At 44.1% G+C, this 10237-nt stretch overlaps 1 protein-coding gene across 2 annotated transcripts in view; it reads right to left on the bottom strand.

Annotated features, from left to right (window-relative positions):
- sema4f (sema domain, immunoglobulin domain (Ig), transmembrane domain (TM) and short cytoplasmic domain, (semaphorin) 4F) overlaps positions 1-8855 on the bottom strand; it is a 47792-nt gene extending 38937 nt beyond the window's left edge. Inside the window, exon 1 of one of the 2 annotated variants that reach the window (XM_061031864.1) lies at positions 8005-8855. In XM_061031864.1, the coding sequence (XP_060887847.1) occupies positions 8005-8092 (88 nt within the window). In that variant the 5' untranslated portion in view covers positions 8093-8855. Of the gene's footprint in view, positions 1-5771; positions 7190-8004 lie in introns of those variants that run through there. The other variant, XM_061031865.1, reaches the window with a different exon arrangement.
- Positions 8856-10237: the final 1382 nt, after the last annotated feature.

Below are 10237 nucleotides of genomic sequence, written 5' to 3'. Positions count from 1 at the left end.
GCAATTGCCCCCTCTTTCCTGCCGTAAACTCAGCCTTGAATCTAGACCACCATCAGGAGGTGTATTCAAATCCATGCACCCAAATGTGTCAGAGTTAAACTGGGTTTACACCAGATGGATGTATTAAACATGAAAGGACTTTTATCCCGCGTCAATTAAATACCCGACAGTAACTTTTGTTGTTGTTGTAAAATAGAGGGATTTTTGGCTTTTTGCCGAGTCAGACGTCTATTTTGAACCTGCAAAATGGAGATTAGCTATCTGTCTGATCATCTGCAAAGCATCAGATAACTGGGATTGTTTAACTGTGTCTGTACATTTTCTGATTTGTTGACATCAGTTATATGCAGGAGTGTGTTCCAGTCATGTCACTGCATATCTTCTTAAAGGTTTAAAAATACTTTGGGAGAGTTTGCAGTAAAGCAAAAAAAAAATCCCTGCCGTAGCAAAGTAGTAGAACTACTATCTCCTCGGCTCTCAAACTCAGCAGTCAGCACTCGTTGGCTTCTTCCAGCTTCTAACTGTCACTGAGAGTAAAAAAAAAATGCCAACAGGCACAAATCTGGAATAAGCTGACTGCTCGCTACGCTACGGCCGGTGCAGCAGTGATGTGAGGAGTTTCACTGCAAAATGAGGTGTCCGGTTTTTAAACAACCTCCTCCAACACAAACAAGGAGACGAGAACAGACTGTTCGTGCTTTGCAAGTGAGTGCTGCAGCTAGAGGGAGAGACGCAACTGAAATGTAGAGATTGATGAGCATAAAAACAATGGGTCCTGATGAAGGGCTGTGTGTGTGTGTGTGTGTGTTTGTGTGGCTAGGAGGAAAGAGCCAAAGGAAGTGTAGTATTCTACTCACGGGACGAGAGCGAGGCAGAGCCATGTGTGTGTGTGTGTGTGTGTGTGTGTGTGTGTGTTTGTTTCCTTCCTCTACTCCCCTCCCACTCTCTTCCCTTTGCCTTTTAATGCTGATAAAGGCCTTGCAAAAAAGAGCAACACATCCTCGGCGCATTTGCCTTCAATCTGAAAAACTCACTTTACCTTCTCGACTTCCATGAATTGCAATATGTGTAACTGAAGTGTGGTTTTATGACAGGAGGAAAAACAGATGTTGGAAGGGGTATACACAGCTACTGTGTGCCTATCAATCCAGTATCCAGAAGACTCACACACACACACACACACACACACACACACATATCTCGATGCACAGAGGACACAGGGGCAGTAGAGGGTTTAACAGGCCGCCAACCGCTTGATGAGTTTTGTTGAATCTAGACTTCCATCAATAAAAGTAAATAGTCGCCAACTCTCTGAGGACCCTGGCTGCAGTGTTTGTCTGTGTGTGTGTGTGTGTGTGTGTGTGTGTGTGTGTGTGTCTGTGTGTGTCTCGTTGACCTTGAAAAAGCTAATAAGTTAAGTGGATGCTGTCACTGTCTCAATACAAAAACACGGTGACCCTGCGTGACCTCTGACCTCTGTCTTAAACCTGTGACGCCCCAAAGCCTCATCTGTCTGTCTGGTCGGTCGTGTGCCTTGATGAGATGGATCAATTACACTGTCTTGCTCGCCGTCTCCCTTCATCAATAACTATTACTTTTTGGTCTTTTTTCCCCCCCAAAAGCTGTTTCAGCACTTTTTTTTTTCTTCAGTCGTTACATCAAACAATTGAACAATGTGGAGTGATCAATAGCCAGTCCATGCCTTCTATGTCTCCTCTCTCGTTCTCCTCTAGTTCACCTTGAGTTGGTGAACCACAGAATCGATACTGATAGAAGTGATCGACGGTGGTCCGAGGCAATCGTCAGCTTGGCCCGTAAAAGACGGGGAAGCAGTTCCAGAAACTCGTTGGGAAATTTCATCCCTTTTTTTTTTTCTTTCAAATTCATGATGCCTTCAGGGTTCTTCCACGTTTGATTTAAAAAAAACAAAAAAAAAAACACTAAAATGGTTCACTTGAACATGTAATTAAATAGAACAAGGGAGTTGAAAAGAAATGAAACTCAAGTGTATCCTCAGCGTCTAACGCCAAACTCCAAAACTGCTCGCTTTGCATTATCATTCTTTTCAACTTGCTTTTCTATCAGATGAGATTTTCACGCAACAGAGGGCTTGAGGGGAAGGGAACGAGGGGCAGGAAGCAGGAGAGCATCCCAATGAGTTGATGATTTATGCTTGTGCTGTGCCCGGCAATCATTCCGACTAAAGCCCTCCATATAATTCAGATCAAATGCGAGTCACACTGAGGCGCTCAATCCAGGAAGCCGCACACGTCATGAGACGGCATTCCCTGCGAGAGGTTTTACGAACGAGGGAGTGGGAGCGAGGGAGGAACGAGGAATTGATGAATGAAAGATGAAGGAGAATTCCTCCAGCCCACTCACATTATCATGGCAGGCATGCCAATTGTTTAACCTGTTCGCCGGCGCTCATGTAGAAGGTGGCGCATCAGACGACGAGACGCAGAATGCGGTCTGAACTTTTGCAGAGAATCCCAATCAGGAATTCATTTGACGACACAAATCTGCTTACGTCGACTTCGTGTGAGAGTGTGTGCGAGGCCTTTGACATCTGACTCGCTTTGACCTTTGCTCTGACAAGCTCCACTCACAGGAGCGCCTGTGTGGGCTGACCCGTTCACAAACAACGTGGGAGCGTGCATGGACAAACCATGTACGTGAGCGCCGCTAATGCCATTCCCCCGAACCGGAGAGAGAGGAGCCATTGTCATATGGAGAGCGCTTTATATGAGTGCATGTGCATGAGAAGCTAATGAACTTTGTGGATGAATGGGGAAGAGTGGGAAGAATAATTGTTGGAGGCGGCCTATGATGACAGCGGAGCGTTTCCCCCCTTTGCATCCTCATTTCAGTCAAGTCTTTTCCTCCTCTCCTTCGTGGTTGATTTATTTGGTAAGTTTGGAAAGTCACACTAACTAGCATTGTTTCCTGAAGGCCCGGACGCACCGCAAAGACTACAGCCGACGGGCCAACCGCCACGTACGTCCTGCGCACGTGTGAGAGGAACTAACTCTCCATGCCAGCAGGCGGCGGTAGTCCGTTGTTATGATACGAGAAGACAATTTTCACACCGCTGTCGCTCATCGCTCGTAATATACAGGTACTTTTAATCGAGAATGATGTCCGATAAAAAGTTGAAAATGGCGCTGTCAGCCCTTTGTCTTTTTTAAGGAGAAATCTCACTTAATGGGGGAAAACATGGAGACTTCTTCCCGAATCTGTGTCGAGAGCACAGACTGTAAAATATTAAGGGTTGAGAGCTGGATTTAAATGAAACCCCCGAACAGCCGACGACATCAGAGTGACTCCTCTCACCAACCGTGTCAACGCCGACCGACCGACCGACCGACAGCGATTCAACATGTCGAATCGGCTGAACAAATGGCAGACGGGCCCCCAACGGATGGCGACGGAGCGGGACACACCGCAACAACTAGGGTGACGATCGCTCACCGACCGCCGACGATCTCCTTCGTGTGTCAGCGCCGTTAGACGTCATGTGAAGTCCAGCTAGCGCCTGCCAGTTTAAGGTTCGCTTAGCGTAGCTTCGGGTTTAGCTTTTAGTGTTAGCTCGACACTTTAATATCAGTGTCAAGAAGGCAAATAAGTTAGATAACAGAAAACGTGTAAGAACGGAGGTAAACATGAAAATGAGAGGAAAAGGAAGACAGGATATAGTCAAAACTCAAACAGCTCCTTGTTGTGGATTAGCATAGAGCTATAGGGCTTATCCCACAAAACTGAAAGAAGTGCCAGAAGCAGACACCCCTCTCCATTCCCCACGGTGCCACTCAAACTCCAACAGGCTCCATCAACTACACTTAGAAGAAAAGAGAGGGATGAGAGCGAGGGAAGAAGTGCAAAAGAAACAGACAGTGAATACAAAGGGGATGAGAGGAAATAAACACTGCTGTGTTGTCTTTAGATAACCACTTCAGACTCCCTGGTGGGGAGACAACAATGCAAGCTCAACCCAAAAACACATAATCTACCATAGTCCACATGCGGCAGTCCCACAGGCAAAGCTTGGCTCAGACACTTTGGTTGTTGCACTCTCTCTGGCCTAACCCCAAGGCACCACTCTGATATGAAGATATGCAGCAACGAGACTTTTTTTTTTGATATCCTGAGCCAATAACCATCCCTCCAAAACAAATATCTTTGAGCACATTTCCTGACAGCAGCGAGAAAAAAAACTCACCACAGGAAGTGTTTCAGGAAAAATAAGCCATAAAATCAGTACATATGAGGTCTGACATACAATTAGAAATACGCATGAAACATACAATGGATGACAATAAACAATACATATAGGATGAAGCCAGCTATTAGTCATCGTTGTTCCACTAGTGTTATTTACTGTGAAGCAACTCATGAGAAGTCTAGACCAGGCAACATGTTCCTCACAACCCAGAGCCCCACCCAAGGCCCAATAGTATGCAGTAAAAAAAAAGGCACTAACTGTACACCAGCCTGCTTTGATTAGTCTTTGTTTTCAGGGAGTCCCATCCATCCACCCACACACACACATACTTCACCGCTAGCCAAGTGCAAATGTTGGCACTAAAGCAGAAAACTACAACAGAGTAATAAATCTATCACTGAGAAAAGCTACTGGTGTGAGAAAGGTTTGAATAGAGATTCTGTTAAGCTCCTGTTGACTGCAAACAGAGACAAATACAGTTTTGGTGAGCGGCAAAAAGGGAAACTGATCTCCCCCCGGTGAAGCAGGTGGTACGGCGGATTGACACTGGGTGGCCTTTCATGGTTAAATGCTAAAATACCCGCACAGCTTCTGACTTTCCAAAGCTAATCGAACCGTATCGTAGGCTCCCCTCTCCCTCAATGTAAATGGCCCTGATTCCTGCTGTCGCTGCACCGCTGGGAGCCTGGCCCTCCCCTCGTGTGCCGACACCCTAATGAGTTTCATGTGAGGAGCATTAAATCTCCTGCTAGACCTGTGGAACTGACTGACGCTGGCTCGGTGCATTCTCTAATCCAGTCACAACAGAGCTGTTATGTGAAGTAGGGGAACTAACAACAATTTTCATCCTCCATTAATCTGCTGCTTATTTTCATGATTATTCAAGTAGTCTTTCAGTCGAAAAAATAAAGCTCTACTGTTGAGCCAGCTGAAATGAAATGTCATTAAACAGTATTTGTGGTTCAAACAGACATTAAGGGACTATATCTACACTCATGTTTTAAAGTCAATACAAGAGCTGTCTTGACTAAAATATTTAGATACAGTTGGGCACTTAATGATTGTGTTGCTGAGCCAAATGCTATTTTTTTTGTAAAAAAAAAAAAAGACAAAAAGACAATTTTTAAGTGGTCTTGTTTGCAGCTTCTTGAAGTGAAAAATCCCACACTTGGGTGGCAACTTCATTATGCGGCGTGTAATTTCAGCCAAGCAGTTTTATGACTTCTTTCCAAACAGAAACCAGACAATTGGAAGGATTCCACCGCAGTCTAATTAGACACTCAACAGCTTAATATTAAATCTTAGCATCCCAACAGACACACAGATGTTGAACGGCAGATGTGTCATAGCAGGAAGGCAGACGTAAACATGATTTCTAGGGTTGCATCGGTTCAGCATCGGTATTGGCCGATATCGGCAAACAATGTGGCATGAAGTGATGTCAGAAGCCGATGTTTATTTGTTGTGCCAAATCAATTTAATGCGGACATCTGGTACACCTAACTACTGATTCAGAGAAGAGGTTTGTTATTTTTGCAGATGAAGTCACCTGTTGAACTCTGACTTGTTTTCATTGTCCAAATTTCATCCATAAAAATCCACCTCGAGGTGACACTGTCTTTATAGATAGGGCCTCGTTAAACTCATCACAAACATGGCAGATAGATTTAACAGTATAGCAAACACATGCAAAACAAGCTTAACACACACACACACACACACACACACACACACACACACACACACACACACACACACACACACACAGACACACACACACACACACACAGGCATCACCTGACCAGTTGCTCATAACAACACTGTCTTACGTAAGAGTCTTTCTGTAATCATAACACAGAGACTCACATGGCAAACACCCTGTTGACATTGAACTCTGCTAGAGTACAATGTTGTTGTTGTTTTTTTTTTACTGAAATTAAGATTAGGGTGAGGCATGTTTGCAACTTAATCGGCGATACGATTTGGAATTAGCTGCTGCAAATACACTCTAACCGATAAAAAGGGTTGATGCATTTTAATCTGCAAGTGTGGAATGACAAGAGGGGTTGACTCGAGCATCATCTCTCTCTCTCATTGCTGTTTTCTGGCACTCGCTCCAACTGTATTTGTCATGGGGCCAGCATGCCACAGGCCAAAGTTGCATAATGACACACACAGAAAAGGGAGCTCACTTACAGACACTGCACTCATTCAGCAAATGAGCGTGAATCAACAGAAAACCAAGTAAGATAGATGTAGAGGTGGATCACAGAGTGAAAACAAAGGGTTAAAAGCACATTAAGGCTCTGCTGCAGAGTGCGGCGTTTGAGCAAAGCCCATTAAAACAGTCAGGTGACTGGAGTGCAGGCTAATGGTCAATGGACACTCGGTGACGCAACCTCTAAATCTTTTCCTCCTCGCTGCATCTGGGTGTAAACACCATCACATGGTAGAGGGAGGGGAAAGTGTCTGAGGGCAAACCATAAGACACAGTTCAATAAAAATGGAAACGCAACGGAGGATTAAAATGCAATAGGGTCAAATTGAAATGTAGCACACAAAGTTATTACACTGCAAGCGGTATTCATCCCCTAATAGATACAGAGATACAGCCACACTCGAACAGATGCAATCCAATATCCAAAGGGTCACAACAATAGCTCTCTATGACTAAAGACCCATAAGCTTCTTATTATTTTGTAATGGATGTTCCCTCTCATTTTATGTTTTCCATTTTAACTGTCAGTCAGTTTCCAGAAAACAGGAAGGCTGGTATGTCTGTGCTGCTGACCCCGGCAGTCCCAGCACAAAGGGAGAGCTTGTTAGAGTGCCGGGCTCCTCTCCTATTCACTCTTGTAGCCATCCCAATCCGTGTCTGGTTCTTTTTCACCCTTCATTATTTCCCCACTTAACATTTTTGGAGTACGGTTGTGAAATGCGATGCACAAAACACTTCTCAAGAAAACTGAGGGCTATTTGGGATCACTCACAGATCCAAAGACCCCCCCCCCCCACCCCCCTTTCAAGCTGCTGATGATCATTCTGAATCCCCTTCCAGCTGACAGAAACACAGATCCTGACCTCTGCCTCCCCACTGGTCAGGGCAAATGAAAAGAAAAAAAAATCCCTACACGCATCAGGAGACGCATTTTAGCAGAACTGTCTCTTTAGGTTTTGTTTTTTTTAAAAACACAACGTGTCCGGATTGAGCAGCAGCCCGGTGCTTCTTCACAGTCTGTGCACATGTTGTTGGCGTGAGGCAGAACAAGTCTGGCACCTGCTTGCTTCGCCAGCTTCACCATTTATCACGCCACAAGAAAGGCAGAAGGCAGCCCTTTGGCACCGCGCCCCGAGTGCGTAAAAACGGCAGTGCAGGGCAGAGGTTGACGGCGCAGTGAGAAATACAGATGTGGGTTTGCACTTTTGGTTCAGTGTTGTTTCGCACCTTACAACTGCCGAAGCTGAACACATACATCAGGGGGCTACTGCATGTTTGTTAAATGATATAAGACAACAATGCTAAACTTGCAGGTATTGCTCCCGCATCGTGCATGTGATTGTTTTGATCACTGTCATCAGCAGCAGCAGCAACAGGGATGTCATAGATGACAAAGCCACCTGAAAACCACTTTTTTTATTCGCAATACTCAAAAACCACAATCATCCTTTTTAACAGCCAATCAGGGAGACACAAGTTTCAAAAAAAGGAAAAAAAAAATCCACAGTGAACTGATCACTATTATTGCCCTATTGAGTTTTGTGTTTGTCGTGGTTGCACTCACCTCCCAGTCCGGCCAGGGTCGCTGCCCAGCAAGCTCCGGAGAACAACACCGGGAGCAAGAGCAGCATCGTACCGCCAGGACTCGTCATGATCCGGCTCCTGTCCTAGTCCAGGATGGAGGTGGAAGTCCGTGCAATACAGTGTCAACACAAGAGTCCTGGACGAGTGGTTTCAGCTGCGAGGCATCCTGATTCTCATCCGGGCTTCACAGGTTTCTTCGACTTCAAATAAGCAGAGTTCGGTCCAAGATACAATAGTAAATAGTCTAAGCTGAGGGTAATTTAAACTAAATACGTTTTTATTCTAACACCATTACACTTCCATGTATGAATCCTGTTATTCTGCTACAGGTTTAACTGCTTTTTTCCCAGGGCTGTATTCTGCACAAAGCGCACAGAAGTGCATGCATCCGCTCAGCGCAAATGTGAGAGCAAAAATGATCTCCTAAGAGAGCGACATGCTGAAAAACAAGCAGGAAACGATTGTAGTTCTAATATTGATGTGTTTCAGTAATAAACTGAGCGTAAAAGTAATCCAAAGTAGCGTCCTCTGCTGCAGGAATAATGTCCGGTGTGTCGCTCTTATCTTCGCTCTGTGCTCCGGTGTCGTCGATCCTGTCCCGCCGCTAGATGAAACACTCCGCTCGTCATTAATGTAACATTTATTTACAGGAAACAAACGCAAGAAAAAATGTGTTGATGTCCTAGAAGAAGAAGAAGACGAAAGAAACAGAAAATACTGGAGCGCGCTGTGCCGCTGGAGCTCGAGCGCTTGTGCACAGTGATAGGGAGGCTCGTGACGGTGACCGGCGCGAGGGTGTGCTGCTGGAGCTCGAGCGCTGACTGACTACAAGCCAAACGCGCCCCGCCTTCCGGAAAGAAGGCAGCGCGAGGAGACACAACAGGTAAGAAGAAGTTGATGCCATGGCCGACAGAAGCGAACCACCCCATTGATCATTGAACTTCCGGAGTTTTTGTGAGGTTTATAAATTAGGGGGTTTAATCAATTTGTGGAAATCACAGCCACAAGGGGGGGTCCGGCTTATTATCCTGTTGTGGGATAGTCTGCCCTGCTGCCACATAATGAGGTAAAGGTTAGGCGATCCCAAAGCCAGCCAATAATGGACTCTGTGCAATAATGGACTGTGCAATAACTTTCGTGTTTTAATTCATAGAGTATTTATTACATTATTTTTTTTTATATTATTATTATTATTTTTTAATTTAATTGTTTTTTAATTCATAGAGTATTTATTACATTATTATTTTTTTTTTAATTCAGAGTATTTATTACATAATTGATTTTTTTTTTTTTTTTTAATTCATAGAGTATTTATTACATTATTTATTTTTACAAATGTTTACAGTATGAATGTTTATGTGGGTATGGGTGAGATGTGCTTGGATTGTGTTTTGTGTATGTGTGCTGGTGTATGTGTACTTATCTTATATTTTATATGCTGCAAAAAGGATTGCTTCAACTGAGTTTCGTTGTATATCATGCAATGACACTAAAGATACATCTAATCTAATCTAGCAGGATCCAGGAAGCCTAATACGGATTTTAAACACACATTTATCTAAATTGGTAGTGTGGTGTACCCACATGTTTTAAAACTCTCTGGTAACAGTATATCTCTAAAATTCAGCATCAGTTCTATGAACGGTTTCATTTATACCCTTAGTTCTGATAAGGACTGGATTCTGACTGATCCGGTGATCTACAAAAGGTTTCCACAGATTGAACTGAGTGACCCTTCCAAACTGAATGTTGTTGAATCATTTAAACCGATTATGAAAGTCCATATTTTAACAAAAAGTATTCATCCCTAGAATACCTGGATGAAGAATGTGCAACTGACCCTATAGTTCCTTCTCCTATTGTGGTCTGTAATCCACCTGTCAGTCATCTGACATCACGGGTGGGCGGAGCATATACAGTAAAGATGATTAAAAGTAGATGTGAGGTCAAAGGGCTGCAGCCCTTAACCACACTAAAAATCCACGGAAAGATTGTTTTTCTGAATTGTTAATTTGACTTGATGGTTGCTTCAACAATATGAATCATTGTGATATACAGAGGCTTAAAAAGCCATAAACTCGAGCCTCATTAGTTCAGGGATTGCCCAAGCCCGTGTGAGTAATTTTGTTTTATTATTTTGTGTGGTTAATTGTGCAGCAGCCATAACTTCAACACTGAAAGCCTTTCATTCCTGCTGCCTCTCCCTCTCTCTC

The sequence above is a fragment of the Labrus mixtus genome, chromosome 23, assembly GCF_963584025.1.
Source record: "Labrus mixtus chromosome 23, fLabMix1.1, whole genome shotgun sequence".
Classification (NCBI taxonomy): domain Eukaryota; kingdom Metazoa; phylum Chordata; class Actinopteri; order Labriformes; family Labridae; genus Labrus; species Labrus mixtus.
Note: the sequence above shows the minus strand (reverse complement) of the source record. Positions and strands in the feature narration are given on the sequence as shown.